Consider the following 27,500-nt stretch of genomic DNA (forward strand, 5'->3'; position numbering starts at 1 on the left):
CGAGTAGCTATATTTTTGAATAGAACTTATTTTCGATAATTTCAATTGATTTTAATTGATTTTAATCGATTTAAATTTCTTTTCTATTTGAAAATTGGTTATGAAACACGTGTAATCTTTTTATTATATTTATCTTATGATATTTACTTTACTTTATATTATACTCATTTATTGTGCTTTTAATTATTAATTTTTCTATATGTGATAGTGGATTTTCATCGATGAGTTCTTGAAAATTGGTTATTTTCCCTAAAACTATATATATATATATATATATATATATATATATATATATATATATATATATATATATATACATATTATATATTTTATATTATATATGTGGTAAGTAGCTTGTTTACGAACCACATGATTCCGGGTTCAGTCCAACTATGTGGCACCTTGGGCAAGTGTCTTGTATAGCCTCAGGTCGACCAAAGCCTTGTGAGTGGATTTGGTAGATGGAAACTGAAAGAAGCCCGTCGTATATATGTATATATATATATATATGTATGTGTGTGTATATGTTTGTGTGTCTGTGTTTGTCCCCCCATCATCGCTTGAAAACCAATGCTGCTGTATTTACATCCCCGCAACCTTGCGGTTCGGCAAAAGAGACGGATAGAATAAGTACTAGGCTTACAAAGTATAAGTCCTGGGATTGATCTGCTCGACTAAAAAGTCGGTGCTCCAGCATGGCCACAGTCAAATGACTGAAGCAAGTAAAAGAGTAAAAGAGTATATATTATATATATTATATTACACACACACACACACACATATATATATATATATATATATATATATATATATATATATATATATATATATATATATTCTTTATACTTCCGGTATCATTGAGGAATGACGTGCTTTTTTGTTCGCCTGAAACAACTAAGAGTTAATGCCTAAATTGACGAAAAAACACCCGCTAAAACTGACAAAAACGTAGTTCTTTGTATTTCATAACGGTCTACTGTAATATATCGTTTAAAAAACGTAATATATTACTCCAAAACTTTAATATAGTACATTAAGCTCAGTGACGCAAGCTAGAGTTATCGTCCAAAAAACCACGTTGTCCTAAATTGTACTTCCATTTGCGGCCGCGTGTAAGAAGGAAAAAAGTATTGTTTTTGAAAGAAAACTTCTTTGTACAAGAACAAGTATTGGAATTTTACCTCTTGCAAATAAGTATCCTTCTCATTTGTTTACTTTCTTATATCTTTGGTAATACCGGATGAAAATTTGGGTATTGATATGAGTGATGATACCTCTTTCCAAGTGCACATTACCATGATGGCGACAAAGTGCAGACGTCTGGCTGGATGGATTCTGAGAACATTCAGAACCAGCGATAAGGAAACCATGATGGTCCTCTGGAGGACATTCGTCCTTAGCCGCCTGGATTACTGCTCCCAGCTATGGTCACCCACCAGTGTAGAATTAACAGCGGACCTTGTAGCAATCCAGCGAAGCTTCACGAAGAAGAATGTCTCTTTGTAACGGCTCAGCTACTGGGAAAGGCTGAAACAGCTAAGACTCTACTCCCTGGAGAGAAGGCGGGAGAGGTATGCAGTAATATACGTCTGGAAAATCCTCGAAGGAATTGTGCCAAATGTTGGCATTGAAAGCTACACCAGAACGGGTTGACACTGCATAGTGCCAAATATCTCAGCAATGCCATCGCACTTCAGGACCAGTTACTGCAACAGCCTGGGTTTCAGAAGCCCACATCTTTTTAGTATTCTCCCAAAGAACCTGGAGAATGTACACAAAGTAGAATATAGGCGTTTTTAAATCAAGGCTAGACCTCTTCCTTTCGAGAATCCCAGATGAACCTACCTCATGGTAAGAGGTCCAAATGAGGGTAGCTACATCAAACTCCATTCTTCACCAAGTACCACATATTGGAGGAGGCTCTCAGTAATAACAGTGTAGCAAAATGGCCACAGCCCCGAGCTGAAACTACAAAGAAAAAAATATATATTATATATATATTAATAGTAATAGTATGAAAACAAAAGAATGAATGAGACCTCGATATTATGTAAATAGAGCAATTTATCTGTAATATAATAAGTGACAATTATTCAGTTGCCATAATAAAACTCCGAGTTTAGCCATATGTGGACATGATCCAAAAAGTTCAGTTCTTGAATTTAGACATGTAGCGGGCTCTAAGCTGCTTTTCCAGATGAGCCCTCTTTCCATATCACAAAGACAGCAATTTCCACTACCGTTGGTGTAAGGCTTACACTTGGCTAAGGTCTTCCAATGGATATTGTAATTGACACCTTTTTCCTTAAAAGGACCATATATAACTGGATAATTTGGTTCTTCTTTTTTCCCAGTGTTTGAAGCTCAAGATGTGATTGTTGAACTTTGCATTAAAATTACCCTCTGTGAGACCCACATATTTCTTAGACGAAACTGTGTCCTTAGTGGTTGCAGTGTCTACGGTGGCTTCATAAATGATGGTCTCAGACATACAAGCTCCATTTAGTGGGCACAATTTTTTATCCCTGCATGAACAGCTGGTTTCATTTTGTTGTTTTTGTGTGTTGTGTGCGATTATATTGTAAGGAACGACCGTGCGAACTCAAAAAGGAGAAACGGTGACGGATGGAAAAACAGAGGACTCCTTTTATTTAAACGTGTCACACGGTCGAACACACAAATATATATCTAATGATGATATCATGATATGTTATACGACGATAACATAGATGACCAGTAATGAAAGACCACAACCGTATTAGATGAATAACAGAGATATTTATTGTAACGTTAAAGATGTATGTCTGTGTGTGAGTGTGAATGCGACATATAAGAACATAATCAAAGACAGGCCGTCGTACAAAGAAAAGTACGTATGTGAGTGATACATGTGTGTATGAGTGTTTACAGCAGATGGAAAGAGAGTCAATAACACGTGAGCAATTATACCAGTTCTTTAGTACACTATAGGAAAAGTTCTGTATGTGAAAGTGAGGGGAGGCTGAGTGTGGCAGTGCTGATCACTAGTTGTGATGTTGTGGCATCGATGCCGGGCCGTGATTCTTGTTATACAGATGTTCGTCGCTGGCTGAGAATTCTTGTCTGTTTATTTATCGTGGTGAAGCTGAGTCACCTAACAGAATCGAAGAGAGAGATGTGCCGCGGAGGTTTGGTTTGGTGTACATAGTAAGTCGTGTTGACGCTGGTGGAGATTGATGCTTGGTAGTAGTATTCGTAGAATCGTGTTGGTCATGACGATGTTGCTGGATAGTAGTCGTAGACTCTTATTGCTGATGTGGCGACGGCGGTGGTCATCGTTGGCTGGACGAAGCTGTTGAAGTGGTCGCTGGCTAATTGTTGCTGCTGCTGTCGTGTGGTACACGGAACAGATCTCAAAGAGAAACTGGACCGAGACAAATTTGGCCGCCGAGTTAAAGCTATTTATAACAAACTATTGGCTCCCGATGGCTTCAGTTTAATACTCTATCACGTGACCTTATTAGGGGCCGTGATTGGTCAGTTTGCGTTCTGGCGGGAAAGGTTCGAAGAATTTGCCGCTTCAAATAATAATCAGTCACGTGATGACAAGGCTGGTGTTTTCCCCTACGTTCGCATTTGTTTATATTTAAATGAGAAGAATGGCGATAGCAGTTTTGTATCTAATGGCGGGAGGTAGTTTTACTACACTAGCCTCGCACCAGTCGGTTTGTCGAAGGCAAACAGACGAAATAAGAAAAAAAAATTGTAGTGAAAAAGACTTAAAGAACGGTTGGTCTATTACTGGCATTTAGTCACCATTTTTAAGTGAAACTGTGTGAACAGGATCACATAGGCTATACAGATCGGAAAGGCTGTATGAACGAATCAACGTCGGGGGGTCACCAATTGTATGGAACGACCGTGCGAACTCAAAAAGGAGAAACGGTGACGGATGGAAAAACAGAGGACTCCTTTTATTTATACGTGTCACACGGTCGAACACACAAATATATATCTAATGATGATATACATGATATGTTATACGACGATAACATAGATGACCAGTAATGAAAGACCACAACCGTATTAGATGAATAACAGAGATATTTATTGTAGCGTTAAAGATGTATGTCTGTGTGTGAGTGTGAATGCGACATATAAGAACATAATCAAAGACAGGCCGTCGTACAAAGAAAAGTATGTATGTGAGTGATACATGTGTGTATGAGTGTTTACAGCAGATGGAAAGAGAGTCAATAACACGTGAGCAATTATACCAGTTCTTTAGTACACTATAGGAAAAGTTCTGTATGTGAAAGTGAGGGGAGGCTGAGTGTGGCAGAGCTGATCACTAGTTATGATTTCGTGGCATCGATGCCGGGCCGTGATTCTTGTTATACAGATGTTCGTCGCTTGGCAGAGCTTATCACTAGTTGTGTTTTGGCTTCGATGCCAGGGCCTTGAGGACAGACGTTTATCGCAGGCTGAGATCTCTTGTCTGTTATTATCGTGGTGAAGCTAAGTCACCTAACAGAATCGAAGAGAGAGATGTGTGCCGCGGTGGTTTAGTTGGGTGTACATAGTAAGTCGTGTTCATGCTTGGTAGTAATCGTGTTGGTCATGACGATGGTGCTGGTTAGTAGTCGTAGACTCTTGTTGCTGATGTGGCGACGGCGGTGGTCATCGTTGGCCGGACGAAGCTGTTGAAGTGGTCGCTGGCTATTTGTTGCTGCTGCTGTCGTGTGGTACACGGAACAGATCTCAAAGAGAAACTGGACCGAGACAAATTTGTGGGGTATGAGTTAAGGGGGCTCACCAGACATCAGAATTATACTCTATCACGTGACCTTATTAAGGGCTGTGATTGGTCAGTTTGCATTCTGGCGGGAACGGTTCGAAGAAGTTGCCGCTTCGAATATTAATCAGTCACGTGATGACAAGGAATGGGTTCTCTACTACGCTCGCATTTATTTATATTTAAATGAGAAGATTGTATGTAATGGCGATAGTAGTTTTGTATCTAGTGACGATAGGTAGTTTCACTACAATATTTTAAAAATTATTATCTATTGAAGAGCTTTCTATAATTATGATTGATTGGAAAATGTCTATCTATAAGTGATAAGAAATATTTACCTATATTAAAGGTCACTTCAGGGGTGTGAACCAGATAGTTTTTCTATTCCTATGTTTCTGTTTCTTAATTATTGGACTGGTAACAGGTGTATATATATATGTATAATATATATATATATATATATATATATATATATATATATATATATATATATATATATATATATACATAAGGTTAGTAGAGCTAGAGGTTGAAAACATCGTCTAAGGGATAAAAATATCCATTTTACTACCGGTATAATTACCTATGTTAACCCTGGGAATACATATGCAAACACATTAAGCTCGTAGGTTACAAGCAATGACAAAGATGAACATGAGTTTATCCGGAATCAAATTTAAAGTAAACAGAAAATGGAGAAATATTGATCAACAACAATTGATAACATCAATTAAAGTCTATTTGTATTAAAAGTAATAATTTGTATTAAAAAGTAATAATCGTTGTTAGTCAATTGTTGTTCATCAATATTTCTCCACTTTTTGTTTACGTTAAATTTCATTCCGGATAAACTAGGCATTACTCCGGATAAAAATGGCATAGTTTTTTATTGCTTTACTTGTTTCAGTCATATGACTGCACATGTGCTGGAGCACCTACTTTAGTCGAAGAAATCGACCCCATGATTTATTTTTTGTACATATTCTATCGGAGTGTTTTGCCAACAGCTTCGTTATGGGAAGGTAAACAGCAGAATCAGTTGTCAAGCGATAGTGGGGGTACAAACACAGACACACACACACACATATATACATATATATATATATATATATATATATATATATATATATATATATATATATATATATATATATCATCATCATCATCATCATCATCATCGTTTAACGTCCGCTTTCCATGCTAGCATGGGTTGGACGATTTGACTGAAGACTGGTGAACCAGATGGCTACACCAGGTTCCAATCTGACTTGGCAGAGTTTCTTCAGCTGGATGCCCTTCCTAACGCCAACCACTCCGAGAGTGTAGTGGGTGCTTTTACGTGCCACTGGCACAAAGGCCAGTCAGGAGGTACTGGCAACGACCATGCTCGAAATGGTGTATTTTACATGCCACCTGCACAGGAGCCAGTCCAGTGGTACTGGCAACGAACTCGCTCGAACGTCTTTTCATGTGCCACTGGTACAAGTGCCAGGAAGGCGACGTTGGTAACGATCATGCTCAAATGGTGCTATTTACGTGCCACCGGCACGAAAGCCAGACAGCTGGCGCTCTGGCAACAATCACGCTCGGACGGTGCTCTTAGTGATTTACTGGTACTGGTGCCATCACGATTTCACTTTCGCTTGCCCCAAAAGGTCTTCGCAAGCCGAGTTTAGTGTTCAATGAAGAGACGTTGGCATGGGTGTCTCTCACATGTAAATATTGGTTCAGCTTCACGAATCGTACTCGTTCATAATACTGGAAATATATTCATCGCCAAAAGGTTCCTGATCGCTCCAGTAATTTGTTATTCTGGGTAACTGTCTAATACCCATAATAATATTTATGGCAAAAAATGCCCGTATTTCATCTACAGTTTCAGGAAACCACAAGCTATCTTTTTTTTTTCCGGTTTGTTTACATTCTGCGTAACGGTTTGTTTCCGCAGTGATCATTTCAAACAAGCATAAAAAAGAAGTTTAAAGGTTTCGCTTCCTGAGAAAGACTATGGGTAGACCCTGTTTCCTCAGAAAAACTGTTAATAAAAATATTTTTAAAATCTTTTTCTGGTGTAAAATCATCTTCGCTGTCGCCGTCGCTGCTTTCAGAATCACTGCTTTCAGAATCGCTGTTTTCAGTTTCGGATACAGAAATATCCGATTCATTATCGTTCACCACGTGCTTTTGTAGCTCATTCATTCTTTTCTTCGATATCTCCATATCTTCTGTTGAAAAACCTTCAAATTCGGAATCACTGTTATTTAAATGTATATTTGAACCCAAATCTCGTTAGTACATTCGTTAAAACACCTGATTTCACTTTGCAAACAGTTGAGTTATTGTCTCCCACATTGTTTGGCGTGATATTTGAACTCAGTGAATTTTGGAAGATTTGTTTCCACATTTTTTGCGGCGTTGATTTTTTTCAACTTTGAAGATGGAGAGGAGTTTCATGCTATCAATTTATTAATAGAGGTTTCTCTCTAAATTATATATATATATATATATATATATATATATATATATATATATATATATATATATATATATATATATATATATATATATATATATATACATATATATATATATATTATATATATTGGGAAATTTGATTTAGAATCGCTAAATTGAATTTTTCCCTGTAAGTTTTGGATTTATATTCCCTACTATTATACATATATATGTATCTTTGTTTTTTTCGTTGTTCAAAAAAAGTTCGTTTTCATTGTTTTTGTTTTTATGTTTTCATTTCTCATTGTGTTCAACGGTTTTCTTTTTTTTTTGATGGCCTGTACCCATATATGCATGTATATATAAATATATATGTAGGTATGTACATATATGTATAGATATATGCATATATTTATATATTATTTATATTATTATATGATCGAACGCCACGCATCCTTTTCCAAGCAAGTTTTATCTTAATAATTACGATGCACACTCTTCTACTATCTCTTCTCTGTCTATCTTGTTCTTCATCCTTTCTGTTTTTCTCTCCCACCCTTTCCCTATTCTTCTCTCCCTTTCACCGTTCCCTCTCTCTCTCTCACTCCTCCTCCTTGACTCTCTCTTCGCTGACACGTGACGAAAGGGGATCTTCCTTTCTGTCCACTGCCTTCCTAAAGAAAAGACGTGTCTTTTCTGTCTCTTCTCTCATGGCTTTCTACCTAGCGTTCATAATAATTTCTCTATCGTCTTGGCTCAACAGCCCTCACCGTTTGTTTTTACTGTCTTTTTCTCACTGTCCTGTTCTTGTTAACACTTTCACCCTCCACAAAAAATCCCAAATTTTATTTAATTTGCTTTGCGGGATGGACTGTTTCGACAAATTCGCTTATCGTCCTTGCCTCCGAAACGCGGAGTAGATGAAACAGGGACAACTGATGAAGAGGTATACTCTTAATGTTGCGTGTCTCGTTTCTCTGTTTGTTTTTTTCGTTGTTCAAAAAAAGTTCGTTTTCATTGTTTTTGTTTTCGTTTCTCATTGTGTTCAACATGTTTTTGATGTCCTGTACCCATATATGCATGCATATATACATATATATGTAGGTATGTACATACATATATGGATATATGCATATATTTATATATTATTTATATTATTATATGATCAAACGTCACGCATCCTTTTCCAAGTATATATATATATATATATATATATATATATATATATATATATATATATATATATATCCATTTACTTTTGTCACATCATCAATTAGTCATTTCTCTAATTTTGTCACAAATTGGCTGACCGAATATTCTAAGATTTTAAAATTCTATCCACTATCAATTTGCTGCTTCATTAAAGTTGTTTTGCAAAAACCCCAAAGAATTATCTCTCTCTCCCTCGTGTTCTTCCCTAACACTGGCATTCTCTCACTCTCTCCCTCTCTCTCTCTCTCTCTCTCTCTCTCTCTCTCTCTCTCTCTCTCTCCCTCTCTCCCTGCTTCGATAACCTGATAATCACTTGCTTCTCCAATCACTTACCTTCTCCTCCACCATCCCACTATATAAACTTGCTCTCTCGGATTCCTATTACATTTCAATAACCCCGCCAAAAGAATACAAATCCAGCCAGAAGTTGTTGTTCAGATAAGGAATCTTGTGTTTTTTTCAACTTAGTACATCTATCACCTCTATTTCAGTGCAGACTATCTATCCTTTCCCCATCCTTTATTATTTTTCTCCTCTTTCTTGACTGTTCTGAAACCTCTCTCTCTTTCTATTTCCCTCTTCTTTCCTTTTCTTTCTCCCCACTTTTCCAAAAAAAACAACAAAAAAAACAGTATTCTCCTCTTCTAATCAAAGCAAAACAGCATCTGATTCATATAAATGAACAATGAAATGTTCTGTTTTTATCTTTTTGATTTTGATTTTGTACCTCAGCATCCCTTTGATGGAATACACTGCTCTCTTACTCAATAATAATAATAATAATAATAATAATAATAATAATAATAATAATAATAATAATAATAATAATAATCTCTATTCATTTAGGTTGAATATGGATAATTTCACCAGATTTGTGCTGACTGTAAGGAAAAACTACCGAAACGTCCCCTATCATAACTGGACACATGCCTTCTCTGTTACACAGACTATGTTTACAATTCTAAAGAAATCTGGACATGAGTTCGAAACAAAGGAGGTAATTAAAATACATGTAATTATTTAATTATTCTGATAACCACAGATGAGTGAGATTTAAACATGTGCTACTAAGAAAGAAAGGGCCGATGGCTTGTGACTTGTCACCAGCACATTAATCCACTCAGGGTGAGGGATATGCAGTTTGTTTCAATCCATCATTTAGTATGATTCTGTATATGTACCATTTACTGCAACTGGCTGTATACCATATAATAGTTAACTTTATACTCAGTATCTTGTAGTTATGAGTCCAAATGGAAGGCAATGTGTCTGTTCTCATCTTAAAATCCTCATTATTAATTCACACTCACAGAGGATATCTATATTCTTTTGTCACTGTTATGGAAAGTTATTATTTTAACATGGGAAACAACAACCAATAGGTGAAACACTGGATAACTCGTCTTTCCTTCAAATATATAAGGGAAGTCATCTGACTTCCATATAATTTGCTTGTCCATGTGAAGACTCAGCACTGCAAGCTAAATATTTCTCATTTGAAATGCTGCTGCTTGTTAGAACTGTGAGTTGTACTTGACACTGATATATATTTACTGTTAGACAAGCAGACAGGCAGACAGAGCGAAAAAGTTAAGTTTCTTGATCATTTTGACATCTAACATGTGGCACCCATTGCACCTGTACAGGTAATGTCAATCTGATGAAGGGAGTAAGCTTATGTCTACACAAACATTTGGTCACTATAAACAAATAATCTGTGTGGTTGTTCACTATGAAATTATCGAACTCTCATATGTCATCTAACGACAGGAGGGTCCATCATCATCATCATCATCATATATACATATATATAGAGAGAGAGAGAGAAAGAGAGAGAGAGATAAAGAGGGAGAGAAAGAGAGAGAGAGAGAGCTATGCTTGAAACATCAAAAATCCTCTCTTTTTACTGAGTCTCAAACTAATACATTCCATGTGCAGTCCTCTTGTTGTTTTGTTATTGTTATTTTTAATGTTTGATTATTCGATGCAACTATATATATGTGTGTGTGTGTGTGTGTGTGTGTGTAATCCCATCAATAGCAACAATATGAAGATAATAATGCATAGCAGGAAATGTTTACTTGTCAACAATGATTCCCTATGAGTGAAAAACCACAATGATCAATTTAATGCTAACATGAGCAGATATAATGGCATTGATATACATGAGAAAGCCCTAAGCATAAGACTCTACAGAGATGAAGGTTTTGTAGTCTCACACCATACAAATGGCCATACATTAGATATGTATAGGATATCATTAGATATATTATACATTAGACATACATTAGATATGTAGAGGAAAGATTTGATTAGTCCTCCATCATATTACAGTAACCAGCAAAATTAATAGTTAACTATAAGATACCTATAGATATGAGTCATAGAAAACTGAACATGAAACTCATAAATAAATTTTCTAATGACTTCTCAATATTTAAAACAATTTGTTAGCAATATAATTAGAATATCCAAACTAATCTCAAGTAAGATAACCTTAAACTAAGCTGTCTGTTAGTATAATCATGTACTAAGAAAAAGCAAGTTTAAAGAAAAAAAAAATCAACTTCTTGCTCAAGAATGTTGGCAGTGTGATAATGAGAAAACTTCAAGCAGTTAGAACAACTTTCAGTAAGCAGAATCTAACTTCAGGAACAAAAGACTTTAGGCTTCTTATTGGAAAATGCTTAATGAAAGCAATTATATATAAAATTAATTTAAAATCTCAGGAAATGAAATAATACTATATCTACAAGGTCAAATACAATTTGAGGACCATTTCTTCCATCACAAAATAACCTAAGTGTGTGTGTATTTGTGCTAGATTTTGTCAAATCTCTACATGATTTAAATACACAACAAATCTCTGATGTTTAGGTTGCTAAAAATTGTCAGCAGAATGGCACTTAGGAGTCATGACCTACAAGTGGCCTGGCTCCTTTAGAGTGTAAGAAGTTGTTGCATGGTACATTAATGTGTGTGTATTATGAATTAGGCTGGCTACATGTGTTATAAACAAGAACAAACTTGCAACATTTTAATATTTTTTTAAGGGAAGGTTGAACACACACACACACACACGTGTGTGTGTATATATATATATATATATATATATAATTGTCTGTTTCGTATTTCATGTTGTTTACTGTTTGTGATGTCCTGTACCCATATATGCATGTGTGTGTATATGTGCGTGTGTGTGTGCATGTATGTATGAATGTATGTATGTATATATATGCATATATATATATATTATTATTATTTGATTGGACACCACGCATCCATTTCCAAGTAAGTTTATCTTAATCATTTTGATGCGACTCTACCCTATACTGTTCTCTCTCCCCCTCCTTCTCCTTTAATCTCTCTGGTTGCTCACATGTGACCATCGTCCATTTTTCTTTTCCTCATGCGATCACCTTTCTTTTCTTTCAGGGCTGTCCTAGAGGTTGGACGTATCTTGTCTATTTCTCTCTCTTCTATCTTTTCTCTTGTCAAAGAAATTATTTCTACAGCTTTCACTATTTTACCTTCATCTGGTCTAATGACCCTCCATGTTTGTTTTCGTTTGGTTTCCTTGTATGTCTCTACTGTCCTGCTTTTGTTACCAACTTTGACCCTCCATAAAATCCCAAATCTTATTTTGGGTTTTGTGGGAGCAACTGCCTTTGAAGACTCATATTGTCGTTCAATGCTCGAAACGATGAGTAGATAGGTAGCCGACAACTGATGAAGGGTTGTTCTTTATGTTACTTGTCCTGTTTTCAATTTGTTTCTCTCGCTGTTTGCATATTCAACTTATTTTCATATTTCATGTTGTTTATCGTTTGTGACGTCCTGTACCCATATATGCATGTGTGTATATATATACATATATACTCTTTTACTTGTTTCAGTCATTTGACTACGGCCATGCTGGAGCACCGCCTTTAGTCATGTAAATCAACCCCGGGAAAACAGAAACAAACTTTTTTCGAACACGATGTTTTCGTTTCTCATTGTGTTTAACATTTTTCTTGATGTCCTGTACCCATGTATGCACGTATGTATACATATAGATGTAGTTATGTACATATATGTATGGATATATGCATATATTTATATATTATTTATATTATTATATAATATTTCCTCACACCTTCTAAAGTATGCCAAAAACATAATCGAATTAGCATATGGCGAAAATGAACCTGACATGTTCTTCGACTTTAGCAATAATTCTAACAACTGCTGAATTGGTTGTTGTTATTGTTGTTGTTGCTGTTTCCATTGTTATTGTTGCTGCTGTAGAAGTTGCTGTTGTAACTGTTGTTGTTGCTGTATGACGGAGGCTAACAGTTCTTCCATGCTAAGAATTTTGAATGTTTCACTATTATGAAGTGGGCGGTTTTATATTATTTTTCACTGCGTGAAGTTCAAAAGCCTCGCCTCCACTATTATGAAGTGCAGGAAATTAGAATCTTTCTCACCACTTTTACAAAGTGAGAGGATTTTTAATATTTTTCCACTGTGTGTAGTTCAAATCCTTGTCACCACTGTTATGCTGTTTTATTGTGGTTGCGGTCTTCTGGTATATTCATTCACCAACTGTCAAATCACCAACATGTAATCCACGATATCTCTTTTCTTTAGCTCCTACGACTCTCGTATAATATATGGCTGTGCATATGACACTGGATTTCTATCTCCAGCACGCATGCATATTTATACAATTCAGAACCATCTATTCACGGGTATGTTCGGATTCCACCACAACAAAACATTAATGAAGACGGGTTATCTCCCCTGAATCAGAAAAACTTTTATAGACCTGAAGAGACCTAACTAGAAAACGGGAAGATCCAATTTTCCAGTAAGTAGCGCTTGAAGTGGATACATTTAGAAAACACTTCTTTACAGCTGTTTAATGTGCCAGGTTTCTTATAGTCTTTAAAAATTTTGGCTTTCTCCGTGATGCAGATCTTGCAACAGCCACTTCCATTAATATACAGGCCCAGATGATCAATTAATTTCCACCTGATGTCACACAGGGTACCTTGATCTTTGAGGTGCCACACATGGTGGGCCAGGGACGTGACAAACTATCTTTCTGGGACACTGAAGGATGACTGGTGGTTAAGAAAATGTCGCTTGAACAATGTACTTGCAGAACCAATATATTTACAGACATGGGACATGGCCAAATTCACGCCCTTAGTAACATATGGCGCGGAGCTGGTCATCCCATCGGTGTTGAAGATAAATATTTGGTCATCATCTGAAGTGGCAGAACTGGGAACAGCGGATACTCCCTCCAAGTCACTGGTCCTGGATAAGTCATTATTTCTAGGTGCGGCGTTTGTACTGGTGGTAACATACATCGCGGGCCTGGTCACTTTATCTGTATCTATGGTTTGTTAATTATCCGTGGTGGTGATACCGGGGTCTTCGGTGACGCTCCCTGTAATGCTGGTCCCGAACTGTTTATTATCTCTGGGTGGAGCAATTGAATTGGGTGAGAACTGGTTAATCTGCTAATAATACTGCTGTTTGATGGTACATTACTGTTATTGCGGATATCAGGTCTAGGTATCACCATAGCCTCATAGATGACCCCTTCAGCCTCGCATCAGCCTCCTACTGGACAGTTATTATAAACCCTGCAAGAGCAACCTGCCTCCTCCCTTGTATTGTGGGTACTTGCTAAAATGTATTTTATGTTATGTTTGTTAAGACGTATTCCTCGACTTCTGAGCGTTTCCTCACGTCTGCGACATAGATATTTTAAATTTTGTACTTATATATAGTTTGACGAGCTGTCAACAAGACCTTGCTTTCTAAATGAGAAACCTTGGGTAACTCTATGTCTAAGATATAAAGCTTTTGTTGTAATATATATGAAGGCGCATGGCTCAGTGGTTAGAGCGTCGAGCTTACGATCATGAGGTTGTGAGTTCGATTCCCAGACCAAGCTGTGTGCTTGAGCAAAGCACTTTATTTCACGTTGCTCCAGTTCACTCAGCTATAGAAATTAGTTGCCTTTCTCTGACACTTTGCCTTTCCCTTGGATAACATTGGTGGCGTGGAGAGGGGAGGCCGGTATGCATGTGCGACTGCTAGTCTTCCATAAACAACCTTGCCCGGACTTGTACCTCGGAAGGTAACTTTCTAGATCCAATCCCATGGTCATTCATGACCGAAGGGGGTCATCCGATATATATATATATATATATATATATATATATATATATATGTAACGGTTGTAAGATGAACGAAGAACAGTGATCGAAGTTGTAAAGAAATATTTATTTATCGTTACTTTAATAAATACCATACCATGACGGGTAGGTTAGTGTAATAGTATAACACAGTTTGTAAAGCATGCAAGGTAAAGAAAGTTAATTTCGGCCTGTATATGTGTGTACACGATCTTGTAGCAGTGTATAGACAGAGATATGGTAATGTTACAGAAAAAAGAAAGTGAGCTAGTGAAAGTTATAGGGTGTGCGACGTTGTCTCACAACTGCTGGCAGTAAACTTCATTTCTCCCTCTGGCCAAGGTTCTAGCTGGTCAGCCAGACTTTGTTCTCATTGAGTCTTCACCGACTGGTGACTAAACTAGTTGAGTTGTCAATGACTGGTGACTAAACTAAATTGTTCTTGGGGTTTCCTTGCTTTTATAACGATCTAGAAGGATAGATATATTATTGAGAACAATAGATTTAGTTGGTGGTCTTGTTATCTCTATTCTAGCTTTTGGTGATGTAGAAGAGGTTAGGAAGGGTCAAGTGGTGAAGACATTGTTTCGGCCTAGCTAAAGGCATCTGGAAAATATCAAACTGCTGTCAGAGAAAAAACTATTGTTCGACCGTGGGAAAAGTTCTGTTGCAGTGTTAATTTAAATTTGGCTATGGTGGATCGAATCCACTTCATGCATGCAAGATCCATTACATATATATATATATTAGAAACAATAATAATCAGGTACTCAGATGTTTGGATGGTTGTAGATTTACAGATTTTTATTCATATGTCATATGTTTTATTAAAAAAAAATATTTTTTTATTATTAAATATGTGACATATGAATAAAAATCTGTAAATATACAACCATCCAGACATCTGAGTACTTGATTATTATTTTTTCTAATATATAATTCCTGTACATCACCTCCAAACCTTCCAATATATATATGAGACTCAAGACTATTGAAAAGGTTGCAAGACGCAACGAAAATTTTAGGAAAATGAAAATAAGAAATAAGTGGAAATTTTACCGGTGAGTTAAATAACTGTTAGAAACAAGAACGCTAGTTTACAGGGAGCTGTTTAGGGAGAGAGGTTATGAACTCTATACTAAGAGTTTAAATTAAGCAGAAAAATCTAAAAGTTAATAATAATGGTAATAAAAATCTTTTTTGTAAATCGAAGGAGAAAGAGAGAGAATCCAATGAATTCTTTATATACTACTCATTGTGTAAATAAACGTTTATGAGGAAGGAAAATTAAAGATGGATTATAAATATAATTAATTAACCATAATATTGTATCATATTAAGTTACGGTAATTAACCTAAATAAATGGCAATACAAGGTACAAAACTATAAACTGATGAAAAAATAAGAATAAACATACTTACGATGACAAAATCGATAGTATGTACGTAAATATATACAAGTATACTTAAAACTCTACGAATATAAATTTATCGGGGATAAACTTGCTGAACCAACTAGAGAAAAAGAAAGAGTATAAACAACTGGCGTTGGAGTTAGATACAATTGCTATTTAAGATAATATTATAATGTTATTATTCTCATTGTTGTTATTGTTATTATTATAAATGTAAAAATAATTTTATTATTATTATTATTACTATTATTGTCTAAAGCTAAATAAAAATAAATACAAAGTGGGGTGTTGTTCATACCACATGTAAAGTGGCTGTCAACTAGTGAGTATGTTGGTAGGTAAAAAAAATAATAACTAAAATTAGAAAAAAGATGAAATTAATGAAACGATTTTTATTACCATTATTATTAACTTTTAGATTTTTCTGCGGTTCATTATGTCTTCTTTTAGTTTAAACTCCTACAGCTCCCTGTAAACGAGCGTTCTTGTTTGTAACGGTCATTTAACTTATCTATATAGTGTTATTACTCGTACGTAACCTTAGCATTTAGCGAAAGTTTTGCATTTGTAATATGGTTCCCTGACGATGAATTTATGTGTATATACCAGCATCTCTCACTTCTTTGGAGTAGAGTGCACATAATTTTTGAAACATATGTAGGAATTAAAGGAACTTATTGATTATATGCGTTTTGCTCCATTTATTATTATTCTTTATATCTACTCAAAATACATCACATTAAAATGGAATTTCTACCCATTAACCGGGTATGATATCCCAGTTTTTGTGTGTTTTTTGCTATCCTGGTAACTATTAACATATTTGCATTATCGAAGTTTTACAACCAAGATAATATTGATATATACATAAATTAATATATATATATATATATTGGTTGAAAAAATGTAAAGAAAAAGGAAGAAAAATGCCTTCGTTTCGCATAGTTTAATATTTTTTTATATAAATATATACATATTAAATGGGTGTTGTAAAATCCCAACCGGTTTTCGCTATTTAAATTAGCTTTTCAAGGGGTATTGTGTAGTGATTAATTCGCATGATGAGGGGCTTTCGCCATCTTGGTTGTATGAAAAATAAGAAAGGATTTAGAGAGTGAATCAAGGGAGGTAATGGGTGTCAAGGGAAATAACTGATTACTTAGTATTGTTTCTGGGGTTGTCGTGTTTGAATATTGAGGTGTGGTTTATATTTTTGAATGAATAAGTTCTCTTTATTTAGTCGTTCTTGCACTGATACAGGGGGAAGATAAAGAACTTCGGCGTTTGATCACTTGCGCATCTGTCAAGATGTGAGCTCAGTGCAATTTGCCTGTACTGGGGGAAGCGAATCTGTTCCTTATGCACCGTGACTCTACGTCTCAAAGAAAGGCTCGTTTGGCCTACATAGTGATGGCCACAACCTGAGCAGATTAGGACATAGATAAGGTTGTGGGAGGCATATGTGAAGTTAGTTTTGATAGAGAATTTTTGTCCTTGCTGGAATGTAAATTGCGAGCCTTCACTTAGGTGTGGGCATGTACCACAATTGGGTCGTCTGCATTTTTTAACTGTTGGTGTTGTATGTATTGAGTAGAGTTTTGCATTTGTAAGGAGTCTCTTGAGTGATTTGTCTTGTCTTTTACATTTTAGTAATTTGTGTTTATTTAGGATGCTGTTCATTTTCGGGTCCTGAGTGAGTATAGGAAGATTTTGTATAATTGTGTTGTATGCTTCGTTGTTTCTAGGGTTGTGGGTTGATATGTATGGGAGTGATTTGAGGTGAGGTGTGGTGTTTTATTTTGTTGTTCTTAGTGTGTTTGTGTCTAATTTCTTGGCGCGTTCAATTCCATGTTCTATAAGTGTAGCTGGATATTGACGTTCGATGAGTGTTGTTTTGAGTTCTTGCAATCGAAGTTCCCGAGTGGCTGTGTCAGATACAATCGTACAAATCCTTTTTGCTAGATTGAATGGAATATTTATTTTGGTGTGTTTAGGATGGCATGAACTGAAAAGGAGATACTGCTTAGAGTCTGTTGGCTTGTAGTAAATGTCAGTTGCGATGTGGTTGTTGGACTTTTTTAAAATCAAAATGTCCAGAAAAGGGAGTTGTTCCTTGCTGTATTCCATGGTAAACTAGATTTGAAAGACAGCAGATTATCATAGGCTTCATTCCAGATGATAAAAATATAAAAATATAAACCACACCTCAATATTCAAACATGACAACCCCAGAAACAATACTAAGTAATCAGTTATTCCCCTTGACACTCATTACCTCCCTTGATTCACTCTCTAAATCCTTTCTTATTTTTCATACAACCAAGATGGCGAAAGCCCCTCATCATGCGAATTAATCACTACACAATACCCCTTGAAAAGTTAATTTAAATAGCGAAAACCGGTTGGGATTTTACAACACCCATTTAATATGTATATATTTATATAAAAAAATATTAAACTATGCGAAACGAAGGCATTTTTCTTTACATTTTTTCAACTCATAATTTCACCACGTGTTGTTTACTGAATCTCCAGTATTCTTACTACTTATATATATATATATATATATATATATATATATATATATATATATATATATATATATATATTAATAATAATAATAAAGGAGTTACGACACAAAAGCGTATATATTCAAATGAACATATTTATCTTCTTCAATATATATTTCAGTATAAAGAATTCATTAAGAGACTTAATAAATCAAAATTTCTTTACACATCTTCAGGAATAAATATATATATATATATATATATATATATATATATATATATATATATATATATATATATATATATATATATATATATATATATATATATATATATATTAATAATAATAATAAAGGAGTTACGACACAAAAGCGTATATATTCAAATGAACATATTTATCTTCTTCAATATATATTTCAGTATAAAGAATTCATTAAGAGACTTAATAAATCAAAATTTCTTTACACATCTTCAGGAATAAATATAACACCAGAAAAACTACATTAGGTTTAAAAATACAAACCGTTCATGGCGAAAAAAACCATGAACGGTTTGTATTTTTAAACCGAATGTAGTTTTTCTGGTGTTATATTTATTCCTGAAGATGTGTAAAGAAATTTTGATTTATTAAGTCTCTTAATGAATTCTTTATACTGAAATATATATTGAAGAAGATAAATATGTTCATTTGAATATATACGTTTTTGCGTCGTAACTCCTTTATTATTATTAATATAACCAAAGGGATCGATTCTTGAAGAGTCTACATACCTTCACTGTCGTTTTTTCTGCTATTTTGGTGATGATTTTTTGAGTTAGCTTACCAATTATTTTTGTTGATCGTCTTCGCCTCTACTTTCTTGAAGTTTTGCTCCTTAGCCCAAACCTGACTGAAATTTGTCCCCCCCCCCCTTTAAAAATTACGATTTTAACTCTCATCTCTGTTACCGATTTAAACTTTTAATCTCACGGTTAAACACTGCTGTGTTTCTTTCAACTTGTTTTTCTAAAAACCCAACGAATTTGACCAGCATGATGTACTGCTGCCTGTTCTCTCTCTCTCTCTCTATCTATCTATCTATTCTATCTCTATCTCTCTCTCTCTGAATCACTACTTTCTTCCCCCACTTCCTCCTCTTCGACTCGTACGCGACCCCAAACATATACCCAGTTCACTTTCCAACTTCATCCCAATCCGTATTGGAATTTCTATGCTGATAGAACCCACGACAAAGCTCTCCAAGACATGAACAATAGCTAAGTCATTTCTATTTTTATATATTATCCCTTCTGATGCACTCCCCTTCCACCACCCCACCCCGTTTCTCTAACTATACATTTCTGTCTTAAATTCATGATTACTTATGTATCTCTATTCTCTATCTCACTCGAGTTTATCGTCTTCGCTTCTACTTTCTTGAAGTTTTGCTCCTTAGCCCAAACCTGACTGAAATTTGTCTCTCCCCCACTTAAAAAATTACGATTTTAACTCTCATCTCTGTTACTGATTTAAACATTTAATCTCACGGTTAAACACTGCTGTGTTTCTTTCAACTTTTTTCTAAAAACCCAACGAATTTGACCAGCATGATGTATTGCTGCCTGTTCTCTCTCTCTCTCTCTCTCTCTCTCTCTCTCTCTCTCTCTCTCTCTCTCTCTATCTATCTATCTATCTATCTCTCTCTCTCTCCCTCTCTATCTCTCTCTCTCTCTGAATCACTACTTTCTTCCCCCACTTCCTCCTCTTCGACTCGTACGCGACCCCAAACATATAACCAGTTCACTTTCCAACTTCATCCCAATTCGTATTGGAATTTCTATGCTGATAGAACCCACGACAAAGCTCCCTTAGGCCGCGGTACGCCCGCCCTCCCACCCCCTCCACCAGTACCGGAAGTTTTAGATCATCTTCCGCGAACACTGCCAGTGACCTTATAACGCATAAAGATTGGGTAGTATATGAAGGTTGTAGGTATAGTTTTGTTTATGAATTCTGCCAAATGCAAGCTTTCTTTTCAGGTACACGACACTGCTTACCCCCATCCCAGGATCACACGGGCCCACTCCTCTGACACCCACTCCTCCCACACTGTCAGGATTGGCACTGTCAACGTCGGCACGCTGAAAGGTAGGTCTGGTGAGATTGTTGAGATGCTTGAACGGCGACCCGTAGATCTGTGCTGCATCCAAGAAGTAAGATGGAGAGGAGGTTCTGCGAGGTTCCTCACAGGCAAAGAACACAGGTACAAGATTTTCTGGGCAGGAAACACTGACGGGGTCGCGGACGTAGGAATACTTCTAGCAGAGAAATGGGTTGATAAGGTAATCGAGGTAGTTAGAGTATGTGACAGAGTACTTAAGATTAGACTAGTGCTTCATCATAGGCTAGCTACTGTCATCTCAGCCTATGCCCCTCAACCGGGGCTACCGGATGGTCTGAAAGACCAATTCTATGACACCCTCTTGCAAGCTACCTCGTCGACAAGGGACAGGGACCTTCTCTTTGTGGCTGGTGACTTCAATGGTCATGTCGGACGTCGTGCTGGAGGCTTCCATGGCATACATGGAGGCTATGGCTTCGGTTCTCGCAATGAGGAGGGAACCAGACTGCTGGAGTTCTGTGATGCAACCGATCTTATGGTTTTCAATACCAACTTCAGGAAACCTGCCTGTCACCTAGTCACTTACCGATCCGGCAGACACTCTAGCCAAATCGACTACATCCTCGCCAGAAATAGAGAAAGAGGGAGGCTTATAAATGCCAAAACCCTCCCTGGCGAAGAATGTACACCCCAACACAGATTAGTAGTCAGCGACTTCGAGATCAAGGCAATATGGGTGCCCAGAAGTAGACCGGCTTGGCGGAGAAGGGTATGGAAGCTTAAAGACCCTGCAAATGGACAGAGACTTAGAGACAAGTTACTTGAAGCATTTGACGAAATAGAAGGGGATATAGCATCATACAACGTGGAAGACAATTGGAGATTTCTGCGGGACAACCTGTTGAGAGCCACCGACCAGATCTGTGGCTGGTGTAAAGTCCCCTCTCGACCCAGAGTAACTTGGTGGTGGAACAAGGAGGTAGACGGGGCTATTAGACAAAAGAAACAGGCTTGGAAGGACTGGAAGAACGGTGGTAGCAGGGAATTGTACCAATCTGCCAGAAGGGAAGCAAAGTGACAGGTTTATTTAGCCAGAGAGGAAGCAGATAACAAAAGATTTGCCAATGTTCTGCGCCGTGAGGACCAAAGACTCGAGGTATTTTGTGTTGCAAGACAATGTAGGAGAGAGAATAGTGATGTCGTAGGAGAGAAATGTGTTCGCATGGATGATGGTACGCTTGCACTAAATGAGGCTGCAAAGAAAGAGGTCTGGAGATGCCACTACGATAGATTGCTTAATAAAGAGAATGAATGGGAGAAAGAGAGCCTGCCGTATGTCGACCCAACAGAGGGACCAGCTATCCGAGTTGATAGTACCAGGGTAGATAAAGCAATTAAGAGTATGAAGACAGGGAAAGCCCCCGGCCCATCAGGAATCACTGCAGAGATGCTCAAAATATCTGGCCTAGTCCCCCGTATTACGAACCAGGTGATACACGAAGGAGTCATACCCAATGACTGGTGTAGCAGCACCATAGTCAACAGCTACAAAGGTAAAGGTGACGCTTTAGATACAAATAATTACAGAGGCATCAAGCTGTTAGATCAGGTTATGAAAGTTACGGAGAGGGTCATAGCCCAACTAATTAGGGAGCGAATCAATTTAGATGAGATGCAGTTTGGGTTAGTGCCAGGTAAAAGCACCACTGATGCCATATTTCTAGTAAGACAGCTGCAGGATAAATACCTAGCCAAGGATAAACCTCTGTACTTGGCTTTCGTTGACATGGAGAAAGCCTTTGACAGGGTCCCCCGAACCCTTATCTGGTGGTCAATGAGGAAACTTGGGATAGAAGAATGGTTAGTGAGAGCTGTGCGAGCCATGTACAGAGATGCTGCCAGTAAGGTGAGGGTTGGAAATGAGTACAGTAATGAATTCCGGGTAGAGGTAGGGGTCCACCAAGGTTCCGTCCTCAGCCCCCTCCTATTTATCATAGTCCTCCAGGCGATCACAGAGGAATTCAAGACAGGTTGCCCCTGGGAGTTCCTCTATGCTGATGACCTTGCACTAATTGCGGACTCACTATCAGAACTAGAAGAGACGTTTCAGGTGTGGAAGCAAGGACTAGAATCGAAGGGCCTTAGAGTCAACCTAGCAAAAACCAAAATCCTAATAAGTAGGAAGGTAGATAAAACACAAACCCCTTCAGGTAGATGGCACTGCTCAGTATGTAGAAAAGGAGTAGGTAGTAACTCTATAAGATGTACCCGGTGCAAGCTATGGACACATAAGAGGTGCAGCAATATCAAAGGCAGATTAACTACGAAGTTAGTTTTTGTATGTGGCAGATGTTCAGGTGCAATAAACACTGTAAACAAAGAGGAAACAACTTCTGTCTCCAGGGAGAAAAACTAGAGGTAGTCGATAGCTTCCACTATCTGGGTGACCAAGTTAGTAGTGGGCGTGGGTGCGCTGAAAGTGTAGCTGCTAGAATAAGAATAGCCTGAGCAAAGTTTAAGAGCTCTTACCTCTGTTGGCGACAAAAGGACTCTCACTCAGAGTAAAAGGCAGACTGTATGACGCATGTGTACGAACAGCCATGCTACATGGCAATGAAACATGGGCTGTGACTGCTGAGTACATGCGTAAGCTCGCAAGGAATGAAGCCAGTATGCTCCGCTGGATGTGTAATGTCAGTGTGCATACCCTTCAGAGTGTAAGTATCTTGAGAGAAAAGCTGAACATAAGAAGCATCAGTTGTGGTGTGCAAGAGAGACGATTGCGCTGGTATGGACATGTGGTGAGAATGGATGAGGATAGCTGCGTGAAAAAGTGCCACACCCTAACAGTTGAGGGAACCCGTGGAAGAGGTAGGCCCAGGAAGACCTGGGCTGAGGTGGTGAGGCAAGACCTTCGAACATTGGGCCTCACCGAGGCGATGACTACTGACCGAGACCTTTGGAAATGTGCTGTGGGTGAGAAGACCCGGTAAGCCAAGTGAGATCGTTGCCAGTGCCCCTGGACTGGCTCTTGTGCGGGTGGCACATGGGATGCACCATTTTGAGCGTGGCCGTTGCCAGTACCGCCTGACTGGCCTTCATAGGATTTTCGAGCGAGATCGTTGCCAGTGCCCCTGGACTGGCTCTTGTGCGGGTGGCACATAAAAGCACCCACTACACTCTCTGAGTGGTTGGCGTTAGGAAGGGCATCCAGCTGTAGAAACTCTGCCAAATTAGATTGGAGCCTGGTGTTGCCATCCGGTTTCACCAGTCCTCAGTCAAATCGTCGAACCCATGCTAGCATGGAAAGCGGACGTTAAACGATGATGATGATGATGATGATGATATATATATATACATACATATAGATATACATACATACATATACATACACACTCACACGCATACATGGTCTGATCAATAAGCATCTGGACTGTTGCCATAGTAACGAAGCGAAAGCACGCAGAGTGAAGCTGCTTCACACAGATTGATCTTGAACCCTGCTGTGCATGCGCAGTAAGTTTTTAACGTTCTAGCTCACTTCCACTATTTACAGCAGTGCTTGAAAGGAACATGTGTAGTGTGTGATTGTCACATTGCCCATGAATCTGCATCAAATTTTGCCAAAAGTTTGGCGATACCTGTCCTGAGGCAAAGTTGCAGAAAGTGTATGGAAAGGTGTGTATGAGCCAAAAAAATGTCAATTGTGATGAACGCTCGAAGAGACCCGCAACCAACAGAACTGAGAAAACATATCACAGATGTGCGTACAGCTGTGAGGAGAAATTGTCAAATCATCATCCGTGAGTTATCAGAGGATGTGCAGATTAGTTACAGTTCAGTTCATCCATTATCACTGAAGATTTGGGTATGAGATGCCTGTCTACCAAGTTTGTGCCAAAACTGTTTTCAGCTGACAATGTACCTGCCCATTCAGCACAGCTTGTGCAGCAGTTTTTTGACTAGGCACAGCTTTCCTCAGGTCTGACAGCCGCCGTATTCCCCAGATCTCACCCTCAGCGGTTTTTCTTCTTTCCAAAAATCAAATCCCGCTTGAAAGGAAAATTTCAGGACATTGAGGAAATCAAAGTGAATTGGACGAGGCAGCTGCTGATTATCCCAGAAAACATGTTCCAGGAATGCTTCCCTCGATGGAATTAATTGTGGATTAATTGTGTGACTTCCGAAGGGGACTACTTTGAAGGAGACTAAATGCCAAATTGGTATCTGTTGTAGTTTTGTTTTTATAGCACCAGTCCGGATACTTATTGATCAAACCTAGTAAGTATATATATATTAAATTCAAATTACGATAAACGTAAACAAACAAACGAAGTTTGCTTTTAGAACCATTGAGATGTCTTAGAAAGTTAAAGAAGTGATTTTTAAATTCTCAAACGCAGGATAATGCTAATAATATAGCCTGAACAGGACAAGCTACCCCTATTTTGCAGAAAAAAGTGTTGGCAGCCAGCATGATATATATATATATATATATATATAATAATTTAATTATTAATTTTTCTATATGTGATAGTGGATTTTCATCAATGAGTTCTTGAAAATTGGTTATTTTCCCTAAAACTATATATTATATATATATATATATATATATATATATAATAATATTATTAGGGACAAAATCCAAAATTACAGGTAAAAAACTCAATTAAAATCAATTTATAAAAAATTAAATTGAGCATAGTTCAAATTTACAGAAAACAAAAGACGAATGCAGATGTAAGAACAACAAGCAGGTGTATTAGTTTAACACTCGGGAAAAATAGAAAAGTCTTTTTACATTTCGAGCCTACGCTCTTTGATAGAAAAGATTAAAATGGAGAAAGAATGAGAAAATAGAGAGGAAAAACAATGTGCAGAGTTCAACGATCCAACATGGTGAGATGACTGGAAAAAAGAGGTTGAATGAAAGGGAGATAATAATAATAATAATATTAATAATAATGATAATGATGATGATGATAATAACAAAAACAACAACAATAATAACAATAAGAGTGTCAATGATCCCAACAATTCAAGGTGCACAAGCGTGTGTGTGTATGGGAGAATGGGGCAAGTGTGTGTGTATGGATGTGTGTGTATGTGTGAGTATGCATATGGATGTGTACATGTGTGGGCTAAGGTGTATGTGTAGCAAAAGCATGCGCACGTGTGTGTGTATGCTCTGTGTAGCAGTTGATGTGTTTGTTCAGGTGGTGTGTGCCCATGTGTATGTGTGTGTCTGTAACCAAATAGTATGCATGTGTACAGTGTATGTTTGTGAACGAAAGTTATCTTTGTCTATGCGTGTTGCATGTGCTTATGCATGTTGCATGTGTGTGTATATATTGTCTGTGTTCAGGTATTAGGTGCTTGTGTAGGTGTGGGAGCGTGCATGATGGTGTGTGGTATGTGTATTGAGTTAAGCAGGTTATGGGTTCGTTTGAAGGAGAGAAGGGGTAGGTTAGAGAAAATGTGTGAGGTAGAGGGGTCGGACTGGAGTTGCCAGAAGGCTCAGAGAATGGTGCATTGGAGGGGTAGTATGGAGGGGTGGAAGGAAAGGGTGGGGTGGGTGTGATGAGAAAGAGCAGAGACACGGTCCACAGATCGTGCCTGGGCAAGGGCAGTGTAGATAGTGGTGAGGGGATATCTATGTAGGGTGAAGTGGCAAGCCATGAGTTGAGATTGAGTCTTGAAGTCATAGTCATCATGCAGTACCTGTGTAGATGGAGGAATTGGGAGTAGGGGATGGAGAGATTGGTGTGGGTAGGGTGAGAGGAGGAGGAGAAGTTAATGTATGAGTGTGAGTCAGTGTGTTTGTAATGGGTGGAGGTAGTGAGAGTGGAGTGATGTATGCTGACAGAAATGTCAAGAAATTCGATGGAAGAGTTAGGGATAGTGCAGGAGAATTTGAGGGCAGGATGGAATGATTGGACAAAGGAGAAGAAAGAGTCCAGATGTTCATGGGAGAGTGAGGTCACGCCAATTCAGTCAAAGATATAATGACTGTATAGCTCGGGAGTGGGACCAGTGAATTGTGAGAATATTTGGGCCTCAACATAGCCAACATATAGGTTTGAATAGTTGGGCTCATTCTCATTCCCATGGCCACTCCTGAGACCTATTGGTAAAACTCTCTCACGAACGAGAAGCAGTTGAGAGGACAAGTTCGGTCAAACAAAGAAGTGTGGAGGTGTCACGTTGTGGGTCTGGCCAAAGCTCAAGGAAGTGTTTAAGCACAAGAAGGCCTTCATTGTGTGAGATCACCGTATACAAAGATTTAATGGCAAGAGTGAACAGAAGTTGAGAGGAGACTGAAGGGAAGGAGAAAGAGTTAAACAGATGGAGAACATGATTGGTGTTATGAATGTGTGAGGGAAGGGAAGCCACTGGGGGTGCAAGGACACAGTCGAGGTATTTGGAGATCATTTCAGTGGGGAAATTTATGGCGAAGACAATGGGGCAGCCAGGGTTGTTGGGCTTGTGAATTTTGGGAAGGAAATAAATAGTGGAGATGCGTGGGGTACAGACAATGAGATTGGAGACATTGGGAGGGAGACAGGAAAAGGAAATGAGGTCATGAATAGTGGAGGACACAGTCTGTTGGTTGTTAGGCATGGGGCTGGAGAGCAGAGGGCAATAGAAGATGGTGTCTTGAAGTTGATGAAAAGCTTCAACCCTGTAAAGGTCTGCGCACCACACTACTACAGCTCGGCTGGTTTGATGACGATATCTTTGTGGCATTGGAGACATTGAAGGCTGAAAGTTTGGTCGAAGAGATGTTGAAATGTTGAGGATGCCTGTGAAAGTTGAACCTGTCCACAACACGT

General features: G+C 37.8%; 1 protein-coding gene across 5 annotated transcripts in view; it reads left to right on the forward strand.

Moving 5' to 3' along the window:
- LOC106869668 (putative 3',5'-cyclic phosphodiesterase pde-5) overlaps nt 1–27,500 on the forward strand; it is a 362,634-nt gene that overhangs the window by 298,148 nt on the left and 36,986 nt on the right. For all 5 annotated transcript variants that reach the window (XM_052969509.2, XM_052969510.2, XM_089355202.1 and 2 more), the window contains one exon: nt 9,290–9,440. In XM_052969509.2, the coding sequence (XP_052825469.1) occupies nt 9,290–9,440 (151 nt within the window). The remainder of the gene's footprint in view (nt 1–9,289; nt 9,441–27,500) is intronic.

Source organism: Octopus bimaculoides, chromosome 7, assembly GCF_046866305.1.
Source record: "Octopus bimaculoides isolate indiv1 chromosome 7, ASM4686630v1, whole genome shotgun sequence".
NCBI classification, from domain to species: domain Eukaryota; kingdom Metazoa; phylum Mollusca; class Cephalopoda; order Octopoda; family Octopodidae; genus Octopus; species Octopus bimaculoides.